This window comes from Lycorma delicatula, chromosome 9 (genome assembly GCF_047948215.1).
Source record: "Lycorma delicatula isolate Av1 chromosome 9, ASM4794821v1, whole genome shotgun sequence".
In the NCBI taxonomy this organism is placed as follows: Eukaryota; Metazoa; Arthropoda; class Insecta; order Hemiptera; family Fulgoridae; genus Lycorma; species Lycorma delicatula.
In genome coordinates, this window is record NC_134463.1 from 105,841,674 (window position 1) to 105,867,711 (window position 26,038).

Genomic DNA, 26,038 nt, shown 5'->3' on the forward strand with positions numbered 1-26,038 from the left:
TAAATAGAAACCAAAATTTAAATGCATAATAATGAAACAAAATATTGGATGTAGCAAATGCACTGAGATTACTGCAGTCAAACATCAATAGAAAGATATACTAAACCATCCAAATCCTGTATCTTCGTGGAAGTTCCCATATGTCATTTACATTTTAATGAGTCAGAGTCATTATACAGCATTAGATTTAAAATTGAAGACAAAAATATCAGTTAAATTACTAAACCACAAAAACCCGTTAAATGAATGAGATAAAAAAATCAAAAAGTGCCGTTTCTAATCAACCCATATTCCTGTTCATCATAATTCTTTCAGTTCTGTGACAGCTATACAACAACCTCTCATTATAAAATCCGGAAGAGATCGGGCTGAACGATTTGCTATTTAGTCGGATACCTCGATGTGCCATACAAATCTGGTGATGAGCAAACGGTCTGAGCCTGATCTCGGACGTATGACTCTAGTATCTGAAGGAAAAACAATTTATACCACCGAACGCTAGTGGGTGATCAATACAAAATCGATAATGTTCTCCTATCTTGGGTAAAAATACCCTTACATTCCGACGAATTGGTCATCCAGTATCTCGAGTGGCTTTTAATCATATCTTAGGATCGGTTTGCTGGGTCTTTGAGGGTAGATCGTTCCTTTCTCATTATGTTTTTCTCCCATCCTTGTTTCCTTTTTTTCTAAGGTATTCTAAGGATTTTGAGAAGATATCCTATGAATTCTTCTAAACGTTGTATCTGTAGAGTTACTATCCTTAGTAATACTATGGTTCAGGTAGATGGCTCTGCAAATATAAATATCAAAGAATTGTTATATGTATAATAAACAACAAACTCGTCTCGGGAATGGGGTGTTTATCGGGTAAAGCCAAGCAGTCTACTCCTTTCTAGCGAACGTATCTTCCGTTGTCCTAATTAATTTCTGAAACTAATTCTTTTGAGGATATTTAGTTATACATAAATTGAAGAAAATAAGAAAGAAGCCGTAATAAGAAAGGGAGTCCGACAAGGATGTTTCCTATCCCCGTTACTTTTTAATCTTTACATGGAACTAGCAGTTAATGATGTTAAAGAACAATTTAGATTCGCAGTAACAGTACAAGGGGAAAAGATAAAGATGCTACGATTTGCTGATGATATAGTAATTCTAGCTGAGAGTAAAAAGAATTTAGAAGAAACAATGAATGGCATGGATGAAGTCCTACGCAAGAACTATCGCATGAAAATAAACAAGAACAAACGAAAGTAATGAAATGTAGTAGAAATAACAAAGATGGACCACTGAATGTGAAAATAGGAGGAGAAAAGATTATGGAGGTAGAAGAATTTTGTTATTTGGGAAGTAGAATTACTAAAGATGGACGAAGCAGGAGCGATATAAAATGCCGAATAGCACAGGCGAAACGAGTCTTCAATCAGAAATATAATTTGTTTACATCAAAAATTAATTTAAATGTGAGACAAAGATTTTTGAAAGTAAATGTTTGGAGCGTCGCTTTATATGGATGTGAAACTTGGACGATCGGAGTATCTGAGAAGAAAATATTAGAAGCTTTTGAAATGCGATGCTATAGGAGAATGTTAAAAATCAGATGTGTGGATAAAGTGACAAATGAAGAGGTGTTGCGGCAAATAGATGAAGAAAGAAGCATTTGGAAAAATATAGCTAAAGGAAGAGACAGACTTATATAGGCCACATATTAAGGCATCCTGGAATAGTCGCTTTAATATTGGAGGGACAGGTAAAAGGAAACAATTGTGTAGGCAGGCCACGTTTGGAATATGTAAAGCAAATTGTTAGGGATGCAGGATGTAGGGGGTATACCTAAATGAAACGACTAGCAATAGATAGGGAATCTTGGAGAGCTGCATCAAACCAGTCATATGACTGAAGACAAAAAAAAAGTTATACATTTTATTTTGGATAATAAATATATATATTGTACAAAATAATTCAGGTATATAATAGCCTTTCAATATTGACAAAGTAATAGTAATGTTATTATTTTATTTTTTATTAACTTAGTAATAAAATACTTTGATTTTAATTTTTTCAGGATTTGCGGACCGTTTTCAATATTTGTAGCATATCTTTCAGAATTATTCAATGGTAAATACAGAGATAGAGTAATTATGAGTACAGGAATATTTACATCGATTGGAGGAATTATTCAACCAAGTAAATTATTTTTTTCATCATTACTATTATTATTAAATTACTACAAGATGATGAATTACCATAAATAAAATACAAATTATTATATTAATTATATCATATTAATAATTATCATTTTAATTAATAATAATTTATTATCAGATAAATCATATAAATTATCATATTAATTACTATCATAAATAAAATACAAATGTATTCACTTACACATGTATAAAACAAAAAATGGTGACAAATTGCGGAGAATTATGAATTAATTTATAAACTAGAACTTTATCTATTTATCCCAGACACATACACACACATACCGGGTGATATTTAAATATGGAAACAGCTTTATATCGCATATCTGAGAGGTATTTGAAGCAAAAATAAATGGACTACAAGTAACATAATAAAACCTACATTACTGTGGGTTTTTAATTTTTATCTGCCATCTTGGATCCAACATATTATACTAAACTTTTTTTTTAAAATAAGAATCAATCTTCGTAATCACATCATTAAGAGAACTATTCTTTCGGTTTCACTTAAAGAAGGCATTGTTATCTGAAAATTTAATATTTAATAAAACACTGGAAGTTAATTTTTATTTAGAAAACTAGCAGACCTGGCAATGCTTCGCTATTGCTAGATTTGAGTGTATATATATATATATATATACACTCAAATCTATATGAGTATATATATATATACTCATATATACACAGAGAGTGAGAGAGATTAAATGAACACAATTAAAAGTATTATAAAACATTAACAAAATGAACATTACAGAACTTCACAAAATTTAACCTTTTCCTTTTACCCTTTCTCCCTTTTTTCCCCTTTTCCTTTTCCGCCGTTTTCCCTTTTCCCATTTTCATTTTTACCATATTCCCTTTCCTTTTCCCCATTTTCTTCTTTTCTTTCCTCCATTTCCACTTTTCACCTCTTTTATCTTTCCTTCCTCCATTTCTCTTTTCATTATTTCCCTTTTCCACTTCCTCTTTACCCCTTTTTATCTTTTATTTTTTCTCCTTTTCCCTTTGAATTTCCTTTTCCCTTTTTTCGTTTTCCCCGTTTCCCCTTCTTCCCTTTCATATTTTTTAGATTTTTCCCTTTCTCCCTTTTTTCCCCGCGCTCACATCGGTCCAGTAGTTTACTCTATAGCGAACACACATATCGAAAACACTGATATGTAATCATAAAATATTTAGTATAGCATGTGTTGTTTTTACGTCAACAGATAGCGCTGTTTTTTTGTTTTTTTTCAATAAAAGCATGTTTTTATCTGTCACAGATGTGACATCTTAGGTATATAAAAACACGTGTGTATTCAAATGCAACGTTGTGTCAACATTTCAAAGCATTTTGAACAAACGAACATTTGCATTTTTATTTATATATATATATATATATATATATATATATATATATATATATATATATATATAAAATATCAGTAGATATACCCGTTTAATTTTCTGTTGTGTTATTGTTTATTATTACCAATAATAAACAAGTACTGTTCAAAGTTGTTACTGTATGAATTATGAATGTAAAATGCAATAAAACTTTTCATGGAGCTCGTTTTATTGTTAACACGACTTTTCCGTTTTTGCCGATTTGAATGCTTATAACTCGATAACGAATGCATTAACAGAAAAACGGATCTCATCGTTGTTTTTCTTGTAAAATATTACATCGAAATCGTGTGACACAAGAGTGACACCTTCCTATTTAAAAAATTAAGTTTGATTCAATATGGCGGAAAAAATTAAAAACCCACCAAAATGCAGATTTTTTTTTAACTATGTAGAACTCCATTTCTTCTGCCTCCAAACACCTCTCAGATATGTATGAACGGATAAGCAAAAATATAAAACTTATAGGGATATTTTACTAAGGGTCCAGCGCCTCTTGTTGTTAACAGTTGTATTTTATTTTACTTAGCCTATGGCATCAAGACACAACACCAATTACAGTCAAAAATTACAAACAAATTAATATATGCTACTGATTCTGGAATCGCCATCAGGAAATCTTCAGGATTTCCTTCATCAGCTGTCCTAAGGTAAACTTCCCTGATGTTTGCTGTTAACAGTAATAGGGGATTATCGCACTATCTCACGTGAGGCTGCTCTGGTGATTGCAAGAGTGAAGTCCATTGATGTTCTCGTGGTTGAGCGTCAACAGCGTTATTTTGGAAAAAGTCGGGTGAATTGACTTCTACAGAAATCAGAGATTAAAAATAATGGATTTCAATTGTGAGAGGAGAGATGGGATGAGACAACTAATAGGCATTATACGGATGATCTCTTTCCTGATGTGAGGAGTTGCACTTGGGGCGCCTCTTGGGTGTCTCCTAACAAATATGTCACACAGTTTCTTTCAGACCATGGTGCTTTTAGAGATAAATAAGCTTGTTTCGGTCTGGCTGATTCGGGTCTGTGTCCGAGTTGTGGTATAATGGATAATGCTTTACACGTTTTGTATGTTTGTGTTCGTTATGAGGGCAGACGATTAGAGGTTGTAAGGCAGCTCGAAGATATTGGATCTTACTAGGATTTGACTGTCAATTGGACAAGCCGAACCGAATGGGATATAGTAGAAAGTTTTATGAAATATTTGGTTATTCAGCGATTTGGTGAGGACGTATAGGAACAGAGTTTGTGTAACACGGGTGGCTAAAGTCGCTTGAGAGTTTTAGTTTTCATGATAGGCGTTTTTGAAGTTTTGTTTGGTGTTAATTGTTTTTGTTTTATTATTTTGCGGTGTTCTTCGTTTAATTTTGTTTTGTTGTAGGGCATTTAGCCTCAAAATTTACAAGTTTCTACTCAATCGTATGAGCAGTTTTGGTAATTTGTCTTTCGTTATGTTAGTTTATAGGGTTTATACCGATGGAAATGTCATTCGTGGCATTTCCATCGGTGGCATTCTGGCAGAGACCGAGATGATGACTGACACGTCAATCAGTCTGTGGGTCTAGAAGATTTTACCTCCGGTAAAGCCCGTCAAGGCTAGGTACGGAAGGGGTGAGATGGCGACCGGATTAACCCACCGGGTTGGTCTAGTGGTGAACACGTCTTCCCAAATCAGCTGATTTGGAAATCGAGAGTTCCAGCGTTAAAGTCCTAGTAAAGTCAGTTATTTCTACACGGATTCAAATACTAGATCGTGGATACCGGTGTTCTTTGATGGCAGGGTTTCAATTAACCACACATCTCAGGAATGGTCGAACTGAGATTGTACAAGATTATACTTCATTTACATTCATACATATCATCCTCATTCATCCTCTAAAGTATTATCTGAACGGTAATTCCCGGAGGCTAAACAGGAAAAAGAAAGTAAGGAATGGCGACTGGAATCGTCACATGGCGGGATCTTCCCCTTCGGAATCAGGAAATGCAGTATAAAGCTGTTTCCATACTTAAATATCAACCGGTACATATTTATATATATGAGGTTCTAAAGATACCAAAATAGAATTGTATAGTGATCCACGAAGTTTGCTGCAGTTACCTTGAGTATGATTTTAGACTATTAGAAACTAATACAAAATTCAGAAATAAGCTGAGAGAGACAACTGCTATGAAAATAGATTTTATAAAATTTGAGTAAAAAGAAAAACTGAATACGTTATCTATTCTTACAAAAATTTTAGAATTATTTTATACGCTTGTATTCCTCCCACGTAAAATATTTTCTATAACACCGTAAATATTATCTTTAGAAAAAATCCAGTAAATGCTTTTTGTTGCCTTACTGCCACTAGTTACAACTTTACACACCACCCTAACATACATCATAAAGAAAAAAATTGTTTCAGAACATTTTGAACCATTTCAAGACTAAATCTATAAGCCTGTCTTATTGCAGAAATATCCAATTAAAAAAAAATACAAATAAATTACACTGCAAACTAGTATATATGCTCTGAACAGTTCTATTTACTAAATAAGAACAAAATTTAAAAAAAAGATAGTCAACAGTATTACTAAACTTTACCGTCATTCAGATAAACTTTAAAATTCAGTCCTATTCTAATGATACTAAATGAAATTATTATTTCACAATCATCTTTACTTGTTTTCTTATTAAAAAAAAATTAAAAAAAGGTCTGAAATGATTTGCTAAACCGATAAAATATTTACAAATTAACTCTTTACTACGACATTCTTGCAAAAGAATTATAAAATATATTTTTAACATCTAAAATAATCATATTTTGGGTTACATGAATAAAACATTTAATTTCTTTTTTAATTTTGCTGACTTCCATAGCGAAATGTTCACATAACTTCATCCAGTAAGTTTTGGATACAAATTCGATTAGGTTTGACATTATTCATACGCAATAAAATTCAATTTTCATCATAACAAAACAGCTGGTAGATAGCTGTAATTAAGTGAAAAGCCTGTACTTAATGTTGTTAAATAAATAAGGATTGTTTCCACTTTAATATCCCGCAAATTTAGAAAAGATGATTTTAAAATCTAAAGTCGATAAATTCAAACACTAGAGTTTTTTAAAATATATTAAAATCAAATTTTTAGATGTGGAGAAATCTTTTATGTACGAAATTAAACATAAAAAAAACTTTTACCAATGATATTTTTAAGAGTAAAAAAAAAACATGATTAAAATCCTTTCGAAATAAGCTACCATTTAATAATAATAGTTTTATTCTCATCTTTTATAAAGTACATATTTGTTAAAAAAAATTACGTTGTAACTTAATTTCCTTTACTTTTTTTTTGTTTAACCTCCGGGTCAAAAGTTAAGTATTGCTTCAGAGGATGAGATGAATGATTTGTAGCGTGTTATATGAAAATGCCATGCCTGACCGGAATTCGAACCCAGGACCTCCGGGTGAAAAGCCGAGACGCTACCACTCGCACCACAGAAGCCGGCAATAATTTTTGCAAACTTAAAATAAAATAACCTCACTTATAAAATATATACACGGCTAGATTGATATATACATGTACTCGTCGGCCCATATAACCAGAACCTGGACTCTCGGGGCTCAGGTCGAATCCCGGAGCCAACTCAGAGGCTTCTCGGAACCTCCCGGGGCCACGTAATATATATATATATATATATATATATTTTTTTTTTTTTTACTTCCTTGTACTTATTAAAGGCAGTATTGTGATCGCGAAAAATTTCGGTTTTCAGATTTCAACGGAAATATCCATTTTGACCATCCCTGAATCCATTTTGGCTAGTTTCGGCGTGACGTCTGTATGTACGTATATATTTCCTATAACTCAAAAACGATTATCCGTAGGATGTTGCAATTTTGGATTTAGGACTGTTATAACATCTAGTTGTGCACTTCCCTTTTTAATTGCAATCGACTGGACCAAAATGTCCAAAAAACAAAATCCAAAAATTTGGATTTTGGACATTTTCTTAACTAAAGTAATAAGCCCTCATTGAGAACTTTTCAACGACATATCATAAGTGGTAATTATTTTCATAGGTTTCAGAGTTATAGCCAAATAAAATTTTAATTATTGAAATATTTGGATCTTACAAGAGGAAGACACATCGGTTCAAACCCGACTTCATCTCCTTTTTTTAACTTTTTTTTAAATTTAAATAATTGATTTATTAATAATTATTAACCTCTGATTGTAAAAAAATGTTTACAGTAAATAATAATTCAATAATAACAACAAAAATAAAAAAATGAAAAAATATCAGAAGTTGTTAATGAAAGAAAATGTTATGTACTTTTCATTTTAAAAAAACGTGTATACGTAATTTAATAGGCGTACAAGGGTGGTGTCCACATCGGATTTTTTATTAATTTTTTCTTTTCCAAAACTCCCTACGATGAACTTCCTTAATAAACAAGGAAGGTAATTTATTACATTAAATTTCATGAGTATAAGTTAAATCGTAGCAGATATAATCTAAATAAAGACCCAATATTTACATAAATAGTATTCAATATTTTAATATTTCTAAAATCACTGGACATTAAAATGCCATGAAATAAAATTAGATAGGGAGTAATGAAAATTTTTTTAAAGTAAAAGTATACTTTCACTCTGTTTTATACTACAAAAAAAAATAATAACCATACGGTTTAAAACCCAAAAACTGAACGTTCAAATAAAGTTAATAAATTTCAGCTAGATAAAAATGTATTCCTTACCTGTTAATTAAGATACATATACAAATATTATACTACATCTTCGTCACCTTAAGGTCGTTAACTTAAGTTACAGATAAATTAACGAATAATAAAATAAACGTTTTTCTTCCCTTATATAACTAAGATCTGTTTAAACAGAAAACGTAAACGTGACTAGTATTTTTCTAACACTAGGTTACATAAATACAGCTGCGGTGTACAAATTCAAAATACACAGCAATTTGTCACAATTGCTGTTATATTCCTTTGTACCTTCATGAACAAACACATTTACAATATCATAAATAACATAAATGTGTTAATATTATACCTTTACTGAGAGTTTAAAGTATATTAATTCACTTTATTACAATGGTTAAAATTCGATTGTTCTTATATATTAATAACCAATCTTTCTTCTGTTTATACAATACCTATCATTATCGAAATCTTTTGAAGAAAATTTGTAAGAAATACATCATTTTATTTATTTATTTTTTTTTTTTTATATCCCTATTCCCCTGGGCCGGACCTACAATAAAGTATAACTCAGCCGAGGGGAGTGTCCATAAAACTCTAACGAGCCTTCCTGCCTACCGGCATTGCAGGTCGGCCCGCCGGTTGGATCTTATCTTCTTGCCAGCCTCAAGCCGCCGGAGTGGGGTAACCAGGCCCGACTATGTCGTCCTGGGCCCCACCCCAGAAGCCAGGACTCGGTCTTGACACCCATGCCTCAAACGGAGACATCCCCGAAGGGGCATCCCCAGGAAATAGACTCAGTCTATTTCCACATGGTGGGTGCGGGAGTCCCCGTACTTCTCACTACTGCTCAACCGTGTAAGCACGGACGAACAGTACCTCCGCAGGGAGCTGTCCCTCACCCCCATGTACCCTCGCAGACATCTAAGTCTGCCCCCCAATCACGGTAGTCGACCTCCTTCTGCTTCAAGATGTCAGCCACGAGCCCCTCGATCTCCCTCCACTTGCCCAGCTCCGCAATGTATATCCAACAGTAGCAGCCGGCGTGATCCACTCTGAGAACCCTCCTTCAACTCCGCCCAGCTAGGGCAGCAGTAAAATGTATGCTCGAGGGTATCCAAGAGGCCGCAGTAGATACAATTCGGGAACGCACGCCTCTCAAACCTGTTAAGATACGCCCCAAATTCTCCGTGGACAGAGAGAAGCTGAGAGACGTAGTTTACTACGTCTCTCAGCTTCTCTCCGTGGCTGGAGAGGAGATATGGGGAAACCTCCTCTCCAGCCACGGTTCCAGACGAGGAATTAGTCGCCGAGTCCAAGCACCTATATATGACGCATCCCAGCTCTCTTGCCACTCCTGGAGGAGAAGGGATGCAAAGTCAGCATTCTGCATACCCTCATATATCCTCTTTAACTGCAAAGCCCGGAGACGGATCGGCGGGACATCCCAACCCTCGAAAGGAAAGACACCCGCCTTGTGACGCTTCCGGTCGTCACCCCCCCCCCTTTCCTAGCCCTGATGGGCTTTAACGGGAAGGATCGGCGGGACACCCGCCAACACCCCCGCCGCCTCTGGGACACAGTCCTCTAAGCAACCGCAATCTTCAACGCTGCCCGCCACTGGAGCGAGGCCAGCCGCCTCACATTCCTCTACCTATTCAATGCCTCGAACCATACTGGGATAGCATATAAAAGTGTCGATGTCACGGCCGGTAGAATATGAAAAAAAAAAACGATATAATTTGAGCGCCTTTATTCGGCAGCTACCACATACAACATTTCTAATAACAACCACAACTTCAGGAAAACAGATAACGTAAGAGAAATTGTAAAAAAACTTCAAAAGATTTTTTTATATTTCTAAGTCGACTAAAATCGGAATCCTTTTTTAAAAAAGTTTCCATGTTGTCTATATTGTACTAATTACATTTTAAATTAAAAAAATAAAAAGTAAAAAAAATCTGATATGGACACCATATGACTTGTTAAATAACGCCTATTAAATAACATATATACATTATTAAATAACATATACGCCTATTAAATGTACGCCTATTAAATAACATATATACATTTTTAAAAGTGCATAAAATTTTATTATATATCATTAATTTCATTAATGACTTCTGATTTTTTTCATATATAGTTTTTTTATAGTTATTATTGAATTATTATTTATCGTAATTTTTTTTTTTAATAATCAGAGTTTAATAATTATTAATAAATCAATATATTTAAATTAGAAAAAAAAAAATAAGACGCAGTCCGATTCGAACCGATGTGCCTTCCCTTGTAAGATCCAAATATTTCATTAATTAAAATTTTATTAGGCTATAAGTCTGAAACCAAGGAAAATAAGTACCACTTATGATAGTTACCAGATATGATTATAAGTACGATTTATGATAGTTTAACTACCACTTATGATTTTTGAAAAGCTCTCAATGAGAGCTTATTACTACAGTTACGAAAAAGTCCAAAATCCAATTTCTTTTTTGGATTTTGGGCTTTTTGGACACTTTTGCCGCATTCGATTGCGATCAAAGGTGGATGTGCACAACTACAGACCTAAATATCCAAAATTTCAACATCCTACGGCTAATCGTTTTTGAGTTATGCGAGATACATACGTACGTACAGACGTCACGCCGAAGCTAGTCAGAATCAAGAGGGATAATCAAAATTGATATATCATTGAAATAAGAAAACCGAAATTTTTCGCGATCACAATACTTTCTTTACTTCGTACAATAAAGTAAAAAACGCTGATAACACAGTTGTATGGCTTTCCCGGAAAGCGGGGTTGTTTCTGATGCACGGCTTAAACATACATACATACATACACAATTTAAATTAAAATATTTATCATTTTATTTAAATATAATATATTTTCGTTTATTTAATTCAATGATTCTAACTAAAGCGTCCGTGAATTCCGTATAGTATCTACATCCGGTAATACCACTACCGGATGTAGTGGTACTAGCGGCGACGGTCGGCACAAATTAAACTAATCTCATTTCACAACTTACATAGAACAAATTTCGCTTGTACGGTCGGCATCTAGTATAGTCGCGAGGCTTAACGCATCAGGTATCGAGTCAACCGGGCGATCGAGACCCAGCCAGACCGAGTGTACTTTTGTACAATTTAAATATTACTCATTTATTTAATTTTACCGCTCACCTGTGACGTCATAATATAGCAGTAGTTTAGAGAATTTTTTGGGGTAGGGGTGCGATTTTGAAAAAACGTTTTTTTTTAAATATTGTTATTTATTAATTGTTAACAAAAGTGCCTAAGAAAAATGTGACCTTAATTAGGAGAAATCTCAGATACTGAGGGTGACCTTGCTCTACAGCCTCACAACCTTGACCTTTTAAGTTGAAAATTTAATGGCAATAATGCCCCGTATATAGAAGTAATCTGACCCTGTACGGTAAAAATAGGTCCAGTAATTCTGGAGATATAAGGTGATTTAGAAGCCAACATCAAACACTCACACGTACATACGAACATTAACATCCGGATAATTTCCATCCGGTTTTTTGAGTTCCTTGGGTATCAAAACGTCAAGAATCGGTAAAAACCTCATATGCCCAAATTGGACCGATGACAATACTTTACCTTCTAGAGCTATAGCTCTGCTGTAGCGCTATCTAGACGGGAAAGAAAAAATTATACTTTAATTACGGGCCATATTCGATTCCTTTGATTTTTTTACACTTAAAGATGGATTTATTTACTTCAATTAGCCGAGTCAATACAAATTTTAATCTCGAAAAAAATTTACCATAGCAAATAAAATTATTGGAATGGATTCGAAAAAATATGCAGAATGAAAGTGTACCCTAACACATTAAGGAAAATGTTTTAGTTGTTTGCCAATAGCGGCTTTATTTTTAATTGCATGCAAAAATAAAAACCACCAATTCGCAATTCTAGATGCTTATTGTAAAATTCGCTAGTGCCCTTAGTTTTCAAAGAAAAAAGTACCAGAGAAATTTTTAATGCGAAATTTATTCAGTTATCTACTGGTGCTTTTTATTTTTATATGCGATTAAAAATAAAGTTGCTATTGGCGAAAAACTAAAAATGTTTCCTTAATTTAATTAACAAATTAAATAGTTAAACGCTCATGTCCGCTAGGACACACTTTTTTTATTCTACATATTTTTCCGAATCCATTCCAATAACTCATTTGCTGAAATGATCGCTGCAGCAGCGATAGATCTACAACCAGGAAAGTAAAAAGAGTAATTTTATTAGTTTTTCAGCAGTTACCTAAAAAAAATTTCAGTAATTAAATGAATTTATACGGATCAGAAGAGTATGTAGCATGAAGATTATTAAAATAAGACTTCTTTTTATCTTTTAACGTTATTATGAAGCCGAGTTAAAAAACTTTAAACTCAAATGGGAAAAATATAATTTGTAAATACTCAAATTTAACACGAAACTGAAACACCTTTTAATTAGATACTCTCATAACCGTGATAATTATGGGAAAGAAGGATAGTTGGTTTGAGTACAGATGATGATAACCTTGAATAATAGAAACCGTGACCTTGTACAAAAATAAACTACTATTTCAAAACAAAAAAATATTAAAAATTAGTAGATAAAAAATAAGAAGCTGATTTTGACCTACTTAAATTCAACAATTTTAAACTTCTTCATAGTTTAAAGGTTAAAGACACTGGGAAAGTTAACATTAACTATGTAAAAAATCTACATATCTACATATCTATACTACCACGACCACATATGTACAAGAAATCTACAGCGTTCTTTTTAAGATATTTTTAATACTTTCCTGTTTGTTTTTTTTTGTTTTTTTTTTTTTTTTACTCTGAATGAAAAAACAAAACAACACGATCATGTAATTTTGTTTAACTAACATATCAACCTATGTATTTTAACTTAATACAGATTCAGTTTACATAGCACATCTTAGTTCAAAGTAGGATAATTCTTTCTTAGTACCATTATTCTTTCGTCGACATCTCCTCTTTCGTTTTTACACGACTGCCCAAAAAATTTAATGTATTTAGGGTGTATTATGTATGTTTGTTCCACCATAGCAGCTCAATGGCTGAACCGATTTAGATTTATGACCCCGCGTTGGAATCCTTAAGTTACCGGGAATGCCATAGGCTATACATATATGTTTAAATAGATTTAAAAATTTGAAAAAATATAAAATTGTCACCCACATCCTCTTGAATTGTCCTATATTAATGAGCAACGATTGTCAGTAACATTTTTTTTTACAGTTGTGTTTTTAATATTTATTTCTTGTTATGTTGTCATACATTAAGTAAAAAAAAATCCCGGTCAGACATTCAGGCATGGCATTTTTCACACACGCTACAAAACATTCATCTCATCCTCTGCGGAATGAATTGTTTGAATACGGACCCGAAGGTAAAAAAAAAAAAAAAAAATTTACTTTGTATATGAATTTATTCTTTAAAGTTATTTTCGATTATATTCTAGCTTCTTGCGATTTATATCACACGGTAAATCAACTTTTTTTTTTTTAATATATAACCTCCAACTGTTATACCATGTAAATATGATACATACAACTATGAACTCGATTAAGAGTTAAGAGTTTTATTATGATTAATCCTTCAACACATAAAGTTGAAGCTTGTACGAGCATAGGAATAAGAAATCGATTTTTTGAAGCGTATGAAAAATGCCGAACCTGACAGGGATTCGATGCCGGAACTAGACGGATAAAAATCTGACTGAAACTAGTCAGCCTGTATTGTTTTTAATATTAAAGATATAAACGAAACTTTCAATTTATGATGCCATGAAGTATAAGTCATAAGTTTTCCTATTTGTGACAAGTTATAGTTTTAATCATGGAACATCTAAAACGGAATTTTCTTTTAAGTGGTAATAAATTTACAGTATAAAAAAGGTAATTTATTTATAATTAATCTTGGATATCAGTGGCATGAATGCTACGTATGTAATTTATGAAAGTGAATTTGTCCATTCAGTTAATGATTTCTAATACTGCTTTTACGTTCTTTAACTTTTCCTGCAAGAAAGAAAGGTACGGTAAACAGTCAAAAAATAGTTTGGGTTTTTGCATTTCTCGACGTTTTATGACCCAGAACCCCAAAAATAGATGGGGGATAATGTTCGTATGTACGTATGAACATGTGTTGGCTTATTACAAGTTTAACAACTTTTAACTGGATAAACCACCCGATTTTGATTATGTTTTACATTTTACGAGGCAATTTTTTGGTAAAAGTTTTGAGTCAATATCTCCTTGGAGGTGAACAGTTAGATTCAATTTCCTCAAAATTTTACAAGCATAACCCGACTCTAAATTAAATTCAATACATGAGTTCATACTTACTTATCTTACCACTATTTTATAATTCCGCCTCAAAATTCCTCCTTCCAAAAAAAATCGAAAAAGTTATCTTTTTATTTATTCCATAAAACTTTTTTATGTCCAAACTTTTTTATGTCTTGTTAGGCATAGTAGTAGTATAAGTGACCAAAAAAATACTTTGGGGGCAATATTGGGGAGCCTACGATCAATGTTTAAAGATATAATTTTTTTTAAATTTTAAAACTTTTTTTGGTTTATTTTAACTTTTAATAATAATATTAGAATCAAATTTCATCATAACTCACCCCATCGGTCCCCCTCCCAAAAAAGGAGGTAATTTTATAGACTGTGCATTTTTCAGGGGATTTTTTTAGTTTTTTTATTTAACATATTAAACGCAGAAAATAAAAAAAAAACTTAAGTGTTTTTGGAGATGGGGTGCAGAAAAAATTACAAAAATACCGATTTTTAAATTCTTTTTAACCTTTCTTTGGTTTATTTTAACATATAATGAAAATTTATAATAAAACTTTACTATAAATTACACCCACCTCAAAAAAGAAATCTTTGGTAATTTTTTTTATGTATAATTATTTTTTCCGCTACATGAGAACAAATACCCAAAGGCAGGAAAGTATTACAACTTTTTGTTGTCAGATTTATACGGACTATAATTACTTTTAATACGCGAAACCCTTTGCAATGATTGAACATTAACTTAAACCTCTTCAAAAATTATTCCTTTTGAACCACATTTTGATATCATTGTTTTTCTATAACACGGCTGGAATTCTTTTCGTTTAATGATAAGAAGCGTTGTCGAAAACAATAACCGAATTCTCTTCCAAAGGACATAATACACCGCTAAACTATATCTAAATAATTCAAATTCGTGTAATTTTTTTACGAATCGCGTTTTTATCAAAATATCACCGTGAACTGAGTTACAACATTCGTGATCTTCAGTCATATGTCCAATCAAACATTCCCAAATTAACGCGTGAACAGAAAGGCATTTATGATCGCATAATGCAAATGATAAATGACGGAGTTGGGGGGACCTTCTTCTTGGTTGCGCCAGGAGGAACTGGGAAAACATTCCGCATTAGATTGATTCTAGCAACGGTTTGATCATAAAATGACAATTATCCTGTTGCGGAATATTAATCAGCCAAAACTCTGCAACGGCACGCGACTTGCAGTTAAGAAATTTACGAATAACGTAGTGGAAGCACCGATTTTAACGGGGCCCTTCAAAGCTGAAGATGTCCTCATTCCTCGAATACCCATGATCCCAACCGATACACCATTTTAATTTAATAGATTGCAATTGGCAATTCGATTGGTATTTGCAATCACAATCAATAATAGATGCGGAGTAACAGTAGAAGGTGAAAAGTTAAAGATGCTACGATTTGCTGATGATATAGTAATTCTAGCCGAGAGTAAAAAGGATTTAGAAGAAACAATGAACGGCATAGATGAAGTCCTACGCAAGAAATACCGCATGCAAATAAACAAGAACAAAACGAAAGTAATGAAATGTAGTAGAAATAACAAAGATGGACCACTGAATGTGAAAATAGGAGAAAATGTGAAGCACTGAATGTGAAATAGGAGAAAAGATTATGGAGATAGAAGAATTTTGTTATTTGGGAAGTAGAATTACTAAAGATGGACGAAGCAGGAGCGATATAAAATGCCGAATAGCACAAGCTAAACGAGCCTTCAGTAAGAAATATAATTTGTTTACATCAAAAGTTAATTTAAATGTCAGGAAAAGATTTTTGAAAGTGTATGTTTGGAGTGTCGCTTTATATGGAAGTGAAACTTGGACGATCGGAGTATCTGAGAAGAAAATATTAGAAGCTTTTGAAATGTGGTACTATATGAGAATGTCAAAAATCAAATAGGTAGATAAAGTGACAAATGAAGAGGTGTGGCGGCAAATAAATGAAGAAAGAAGCATTTGGAAAAATATGGCTAAACGAAGAGACAGACTTATAGGCCACATATTAAGGCATCCTGGAATAGTTGCTTTAATATTGGAGGGACAGGTAGAAGGAAAGAATTGTGTTGGCAGGCCACGTTTGGAATATGTAAAACACATTGTTAGGGATGTAGGGTGTAGGGGGGTATACTACTGAAATGAAACGACTAACACTAGATAGGGAATCTTGGAGAGCTGCATCAAACCAGTCAAATGACTGAAGACAAAAAAATATGTGTGTGTGTGTTTAAATAAATTAAAAAAATTATACTATAACAAAATTGTCACCCGCACGTTCTTTAATTATCCTATAATAAAGAGCAATGTTTGCAGACGTGTTTTTTAATTTGTTTAATATTTGTGTCATGTTATACAGAGTGTTTCTAAAATGGTGGGCTAGCTATACATTTTCGGATTATACTTGTAAAACTAAGCAAAAAATACGCTTAGGAAAAATGGCAATTTCTGCTTCGTTCTCCCCCTGTCCGTCATTTTATTATTTTTATATAATAATTTATATCTTATGTGCGGATAAACGAATCACATTAATATTCGGTAAGCGCCTTGGTAATAAAGTTTTAAAATTAAAAAATCAGGACTTAAATATACCTTCGCAAATTACAAAATGGCGGCCATATTTATTTTTCAACCGTTATATCTTCATTGATAAATAATAATTTTATCAAAATTTATGTTATTTTCTAAAGTATTAAGCCTTTTATTTTGAACAAAATGATTTTTTTTTGGAAATCGGTTAAGAAATAGTCGAGTTATGGGTGAAAATTGATTAATTTTGTTTCATATTAGATCTATTATTGTAAGAAAATTATTACTTAATTTGATACTAATTTACAATAACAGAATTAACAATAAATAAAAACAATTAATATTTCATCGAACTGAACGTAAAGAGGAAAACATGACAACAGACACATAATTACATCAATTTGCTTTTTTCTGTCATAATTATTAGGTCTGTTATTGTGAGAAAATTATTATTTAATTTGATACTAATTTACAATACTAGAATTAACAATAAATAAAAACAATTAATATTTCATCGAATTGTACGTAATGTGAAGGACATGAAAACAGACACATAATTACAACATCAATTTTCTGCCATAACTCGGCTATTTGTTAACCGATTTTCAACAAAAAAAAAAGGCATTTTGTTCAAAATAAAGGTTTAATATTTTAGAAAATAACATAAATTTTGATAAAACTAATATTTATGGAGATATAACGGATTGAAAAATAAACATGGCCGCCATTTTGTAATTTTCGAAGGTATTTAAATCCTGATTTTTTGTTAATTTTAAAACGTTATTACCAAGACGCTTACCAAATATTAAAGTGATTCCTCTATACGAAATTGAGATATACATTTTTGTATAAAAATAACAAAATGGCGGACAGGAGAAAAACGAAGGAGAAATTGTTATTTTTCCTAAATATATTTTTTGTTTAGTTTTACAAGTAGAATCCGAAAAAGTATAGCCAGCCCGTCATTTGAGAAACACTCTGTATATAAAAATGAATATTTACAAAAATTATAATTAACCTAAATAACAAATAGTTTAGAAATATTGAAAAAACAGTATTTCTACCTGTTTAAAATAATTATTTATCAGAAACTACTAAGTATTATTTTCAATTTTCAGTTAACAGTATTTTTTATTTCTATTCTCTATTTTATGGTATGCTATTCGAATCAAATTTTGCTCGTCTGTGATTTTATCATATCTTTATATTTTATGATCAAAAAAACACAACTTTGCCATTGAAAGATTCCGGAAGGATGTAAGTTAAGCACGTTTTTTTTTGTCGATATCTCCAAATTGAATAGTCCGATTTGGATGAAACAAGATAATAATTTTTATATATGGAACTTTGATCCCGTTAAAATTTGGTCACTATTAGTCAAGTAGTCAAACAGACACTGAGATACAGAAATTACGTGTTACGTATCTCAACATTTTACTCAAAAGGTAGCTAAATTTGTTCACATAATTTAATGCCCCTTTTGTAGTCATCTTATTTTCTGACAGCGTTTGATCTTTCTTACTCAAACCCCTATAAATGGATGAGGGGGAAAACTATTTTTCCCATTCAAAATTAATGGAGTCAGTCACATTCTGGGTATAAATTAGACGTTTCCATTCCATTATGATATTACTTCCTTTCTTTAACCTGTTTATCCTCCGGTAATTACCGTTCAGATAATACTTCAGAGGATGAATGAGGATGACATGTATGAATGTAAATGAAGTGTAGTCTTGTACAGTCTCAGTTCGACTATTCCTGAGATGTGTGGTTAATTGAAACCCAACCACCAAAGAACACCGGAATCCACGATATAGTATTCAAGGTCTTTTTCCTTTAAAAAATATATTAATTCTTTTTTTAATTACTAAATATTTATCTTTTTTTTTTACAGTAATTGCATGGTATTTAATACCAAAACATATAGTCTATGAATTTTTTGATGGAAAAATGAAAATAAATTCATGGAGAATATTTACATTATTATCAACGCTTCCTTCAATAATGGCAGCAATATTAACAGCATTTTGTGTTGAAAGTCCAAAATTTTTAATGTCGCAGGGTAGAAAAGAAGAAGCTTTGAAAGTATTTCGTAGGATATACGAAATAAACACAGGAAAACCGGCAGATACATATCCGGTAAGCGAAATTCAATAAAGTAAACGGGAATAGTTTTTTATGTAAATAATTAATTATCTATTTATATGTATTTTTGACCAAATTTACATTTGGTCTACGTTGAATTACAGTTAGGGCTACTTCATGAATGATGAATTTTGTAACGTTTCTGATCGCGGAAACCCAGAACCTTCCGGATGAAAAACAGAAATTATCAACAACAGCGATTAATAAATTCTAAACAACACCGATGATAACGTATGGAAAGTAAACATTTATGGGAAACGGAGATAGTTCATTTCCAGTACAAAATATAAATTATCCCATTCAAAAAATTCAGTTGAATTTTCCTTCGTTTTAGATAATAAAACGAAGAAAAAGTATTATTAACAACCAGGAGTATGGACCAAATACCTTTAATTTTACTTATGAATTAACATTTCTTTTTTTTTTTTGAACTTACACAAATTGGAACATATGAAAAACATTTTAAGCGTTTTTTAAGTACGTGAATTTAATTATCTATAAACTGAGATCAACCAGTTTTATGTCAGTGTCATTAATTAAGTTCTAACCATCCGTCAATACGACCATTCATATCCGATTAAGCCTAAAATAATTTTATCGTTAATATCAATAATTATACTGATGCAGTAACCATCATGCTTTATTGAAAGTTACGGTTTCCCATCTTAAGATTAAAATAATTTCAGCATTCGCTATTCATTATATTAATAACATAGACAACCTTAGTTTATGTAAAGAATATTTTACTAATCATTTTTTGAAGGCAGGCTTTAAGGGTAAAGCCTGGCATCATTCGGGAGCCCCTAGACGGCTGCGTCTGACGGTCGCATAGTGGATGTACCAAATTAGAACTCGGAATTAATATAGTGACTGTGAGAAACAGTAGCATTAAACATAACCGATCTTGAACTGTCATCTCTCGCAAAAGAAGGCCAGCATTAATCACTCTGATAACAAACAATATTAATGACTGGCCTTATATATCCAGGCATTTTCATCATAGATCTAGCAGGTTCTGACGTATAAAAAATAAAACTTAAAATAAGGAGAATGGTATTAAGGATAACAAAAAGAATAAATCTATTCTCGAAGTAACCGCAAAAGTAGATAAATAATCCCGATTGCTAGGTTTCCTCCACGTTTACAAGCCCCCAACCAGCTTATATCTCCGAAAGAGATTAAGATATTTTTACCGAGACGAGAAATGGATACTACTGAACAACAATTCTGCGTTTTACAAATAGATGCATTAAGAAAAATCGCATTTTCTTTTGAAATTAAAGAGCCATCCGAAAATAGATGCTGGGTTTTTTTAGTAAGATCCTCCTACATCCACCGTTCGGGCAGACTCCCTTCTAGAGCTTAACGTACTTTTTTTTTTTTTTGTTCAAAAATGTTATTAATAAAAATATGTATTTCAACAAAATTGATTTTATTAAATACACTACCGTAAAACTTAAATAAGAGGAAGTTAACAAAATGCACAATCCTTACACAATCTCCAGGTCACTGTTTGTTGTGAATCAACTGCATACCTTTTTCTAGCGAATATTTCAACTGCAATACCCCAGCTACATGCATGCTATAATTTCGCCATCAATAAGAAAGGACGCAGTTATCTACGGACTTGAAAGAAACCGAACTGTATAAAAACAAGATGGAGACCAATTACGTATACTCGCGACAATATTACTCGATAATTTTTACGTTGCGAATGATACTGTTGGAGAAGAAATATTTGTTAATTGTGTCTTGGTCGCTTTTCTTGTTATCAGACGCACATTATTATACCTAGTGGAAGCAGTTGATGTATTTAGAAATAAATACCACCGACTTGTTTCTTTATTATTAGATAGGGAAACGTTACAGGTAGAAAAAGGAAAGAAAATTAATTTTGACAAATGCGGCCATGCGATATAGTGCTGTTGAATGACAAACTGCTACTTATGAAGATATGCGCATATTAAAGCACGTACAAATATAAGAATGATAAGTTCTTCCTTCTTAAAGGTCATGCATTAATGATAAGGTGTATTACTGACTACATAAAAAGGTACAGCACCGTACACTTACAACATTTTATTACTGTTACAGGTTAAAAAATTACGAGATGAACGAAGAAAATCAGCGATAGCAAAACAAACTGAATTTGCCCAAAGTGGGCAAAATAAAACGATTATAGTTATTAAAAGCTTCTGGAGACAAATGACAGCTCTGTTTAAAAGACCACATGTTGGAAATGCTGCATATGTATTTAGCATACAATTTTTCGCTTTGTTATCGTAAGTATTCATTTATCTATTTAAAAAAAATAATGATTATTTCTCTTACCGCGTTGTCTACATTAGACAAGTTATACAGAGTGATTCAGGAGTAAAGGGAAATAATTTGGGAACTAATTCTAAAGCTTGAAATAAGAAAAAAGGTTCTTACAAAATATGTCCGAAAATGCTTTATAATCGAGTTACGGCTAGCGAAAACTTTCGATGGATTTCAATTCCCCCGGTGAAATGCGCTCATAATGGGATTTTTAAATCAACCCACTAACATACAAACAACAGACGGATACAAGTGCAGAATGAGCATATGGGCGGAAAAGCACCCAAACGGGTCCTTAGCCACTCATGTTACTATTCTACAACAAACACCCTCTGCAGTCCTTTCCAGCGCCAAAAATTATTAAAAATCTTTCAACAATGCACTACCCATCTCTAACTTTCCAGTTAGCCCGCACATCCAGACTCAAACCAATACCCTCAAACTCCCTGACCACCTCTGCACGTCTAAACTCATATTTTGAGCAGACGTACAGCAAATTACATGATATGCATTATCCGATACTAAGCATTGAAGGCATTGACCCGAATCAGTCAAGCCAACCTATCCTAAAATGCGCCATGCCCTGAAAGAAACTGAGTCATATGCCGGTTCGAGGAGATCCATGCGGCGGCTCCCAACGCCCTTACATAACCGCACATATACCGCCCATCTGCCGTCTCATCCCACCTGTCCTGCCAAATACCAAAACCTTCCTCCTCTATTTCCCGAATACGCTGCGCAGTCAGTTCACATGACGTCTTCACAGCGTAGCGTAACTGACGTTTCGACTCAAGGAGATCAATTGGTTTGACACCCACGATAACTAGAACTCCCTCAAAATTTTCATTGTTTTAATATTTAGACCCCAATTGGGATGAACCACCCTACGAATGCCGAAGAAGGTATCACACGCCTTCTTAGCGACACTCTGAAAGTGCTCCTTGAATCTGAAATTCTCATCAAGGAGTATACCCAAATACCGTTATAACAAGAGATAACGAATAGGATGATCGGTCATCAAAACACGGACTCGGCGCGTAGCGGCCAAAGGGCCTTCAGCAGCACCATATATCATCTGCAAACAGTAAACCATTCAGGCTGTTGTCCTTAACTAATAATACATTTTTATTTCCTGAAACTGTAGTGCATATCTATATATTAAATAAAGCAGGTGATAAAACTGCATTCTTACCTTACTCTGAACTGAAAAAATATAACATATAAGAAAAAAGGCTGCCTTGGATAAAAATATATAGTTAACAACAATCAAATTTTATAAAGAGAAACTCACAAAAAATGCTAAAGGAAATATGAAAGAAAAGAAGAGAGAAATTGAAATAATATTCGCCCGGTCCTTAGAAAACCGATCGATCCATGATACAGAAAGAATTTTTGTATCATGGATCTCATTAATTACTCATTAATTTACTAACGCTCAATTTTACGGCAATTTCAAAAAGTCATTTTAAATAAAGATAGAAAATAAATTATTTTTTAAGTTCTTTGTTTAATTTTGGTTTGAATTCGGTTTAGAAATAGAAATACAGTAGAGAATCTTATTGAGAGAAATCGAAAGTTGTCTGTGTAGGAGAATTATTTTTTTAAGCATTTACTTTCACCCTCCCCACCACAAAAAGAATTATTAGATACCAAAACATTACCAGGTTATGTAAACATCCCTATGTTTAACAATCTAACCCGCCGGATTAGTTTAGTGGTTTAATTCGTCATCGCAAAATCAGCTGAATTTCGAAGTCGAGATTTCTAAGGTTCGAGTCCTTCTAAAGACAGTTGCTTTTATACGGATTTGAATGCTACAATGAGAATACCGGTATTTCTTGGTGGTGGGGTTTCAATTACCTACACATCTCAGGAGTGGTCGGCCTGAATCAGTTTAAGACTACACATTTACCCGTACATTTACAATTATAAGCCAGACTGCGCAGAAATGTCCTGGCATCTCTGTAGAGTACTGCTGACATATCATTGTGCCGTTACTCTTTTATCTGGTATACAAAAATAATTAATAAATAAATAATAAATAAATTTTAACCGATAATGATAAATAAAATGTTTCTTTAAGTCGTTTTATGTGACCATATAATTTATCGTTTAAAAAAATCTTCCACTTAATTTACAAGGAAAAAACGTACAATGGAACAATAGGAGGTTCAAATTGAAAAAACTGTTCATTTGATGACGAGTAAATTTGTAATAAATAAGAAAAATAACACTGAATAATAGAATAATATTATTTTATAACACGTTATGCTATAATAATCCAGTACTAATCAATTACGACTACAAGTCTGAAGAACAACCAATGATTTTACCAGTCATTGGTTTAGTAACAACCAATGTTTGTTTTTTACCTATCTTATTAGGTTCTACAATCAGTAATTGTATTATCAAATTTTCTCGGAAAATATTTTTTTTTCTTCAGTTACCTAGAAATGTTTTACTTCTACGTTAAAAATGCTGTATTTTCATTATATTTTATTGAGAAATTCTTTTTAGATTTAATAAATAATAAACTATCAAAGAGAGAAACTTGAAACATCGGAGTACCTGAGAAGAAAATATTAGAAGCTTTTGAAATGTGGTGCTATAGGAGAATGTTAAAAATCAGATGGGTGGATAAAGTGATAATAATTGACTTACCCTCGTAGTTTAGTACTTACATCCCTTCCTTTATTAAAATTATTACTAACTTTCCTTTATAAAAAAATCTCAAGCGGGTCTTTAATCTCTAAAAGAAAATAAATTTTTGTTTTAGAATATATTAAAGCAGACAAACGCAAAATCATTGACTACTAACATGCTGCTCTCATCTGAATTAAAATTCCCTGATCTCCAGAGACTGTGGGTGTGATGACTGCCCAATAACGGAAGAAAACCTTTAGATATTTTCTACGGTGGAGTTATTTACTTCGTTTTATGGCTCCTACGAGGATAAATCGTTTTTTCTCACCAATTTTCCTTAACTTAGAGCTCTTCTTTTCATTTTCAAATCGTTATTACCCTACTAAAAATCTTCCGTGCTGAGCATGCTAAGTACTTGTAAAATCGGTACACCGTTGGAGATATCTGGCAGGAGAACTGGTACATCAAGCTAATTCCTTTCTCACTTTTTGTAACTTATTTGACATGCATGTCACAATATGCACACACGTTGCAATTTTAAAAGATGTTATTTTCTTTGAAATTAATGATGTTCATTATATAACCGGTCTTTGAGGGGGAACAAAATGAAATTTACATATGTAAAGTCAAATGTCACCTAAATTTTTAGAGGGTTTCGTTTAGGTAGTTTATTCCACTCAATGAAGATTTCACTCCTCATTTTCCATTGTAAGCCTGACTCAGGTTGCTTATCTTCGGGAAAAATTGCGATACGTTTATGAATAACTGGCCACCTAAAATCGTTAAGCCATCTTAATACCGTACTAAAAATCTGTTTCCTGTTCCACAGCCATATAGGAAGACTAATAGAACAAGTTTCTATCACGTAAAGCCAAACCAAATTATTCTCTTAAGTAAAACAATTATAATTAAATTTGTCATTGAAAATCAATTTTAAATAGCGGGGGGAAAAAAAAAATATATATATATATAAAAAATTATTGATAATTTATAAACAATAATATATTTTCATTAATTTCATTAGAATGAATACATTAAGACTTTGGCTGCCAGATTTATATTATAAAATAGAAGAAATGCCAGATGCAACGAATAATATCGTGTGTGAAATAGCTACATCAAATGCAACAAAACAAGCAACAAACTGTGATCAGGTAAGCAAGAAATAAAAATTAATTATTAATTAATAATCACGATAAAATAATGTTTAGTATGTATATTGGATATTATTTACTACACAGTAAATTATAAAAATTAAAACGTAAAATTATTAAGTTTCTGTAAGTTAATTAAATTAAAAGAGTGTCATCCATAAATTAATTATTAAAAAATAGGCCAAGTCCAATTAAAAATTATAATTAATTTAAACAAGATTAACGGACTGGAAAACTAATAATAAGATAACATTGTTGAAACCGATGACTGCGTATAATTTTCTTCTCAGTTAATGATTATAATAATCGATTCTTATTTAAAATATGTCATAATAATGCAATAACATACGTTCTGTAATTAGTTCTCTTATTCTTTTAAAATAGTAAACTTATACAACAACATTAAAAATACATTATTTGTAATAAATACTTCTTGGAGCCTCACTATCGATTAATGGTAAAATTACATTTTGGAGACTAACATCCTAGACAGAAAGGCCGGTCGATTATACCACACGCGCTCTTAATATCTCGTATCTTAACAGATTATATAATAGATTCAAAAGGATAATCTAAAAAAAAT

General features: G+C 32.3%; 2 protein-coding genes across 5 annotated transcripts in view; one reads left to right on the forward strand and one right to left on the reverse strand.

Moving 5' to 3' along the window:
• The window catches only part of LOC142329769 (synaptic vesicle glycoprotein 2B-like), a 218,742-nt gene that overhangs the window by 157,532 nt on the left and 35,172 nt on the right, over positions 1-26,038 (reverse strand). The gene's annotated exons all lie outside the window — the stretch shown is intronic.
• LOC142329770 (synaptic vesicle glycoprotein 2B-like) overlaps positions 1-26,038 on the forward strand; it is a 111,540-nt gene that overhangs the window by 61,337 nt on the left and 24,165 nt on the right. For both annotated transcript variants that reach the window (XM_075374549.1, XM_075374550.1), the window contains 4 exons: positions 2,066-2,187; positions 19,089-19,333; positions 21,434-21,621; positions 25,326-25,455. In XM_075374549.1, the coding sequence (XP_075230664.1) occupies positions 2,066-2,187; positions 19,089-19,333; positions 21,434-21,621; positions 25,326-25,455 (685 nt within the window). The remainder of the gene's footprint in view (positions 1-2,065; positions 2,188-19,088; positions 19,334-21,433; positions 21,622-25,325; positions 25,456-26,038) is intronic.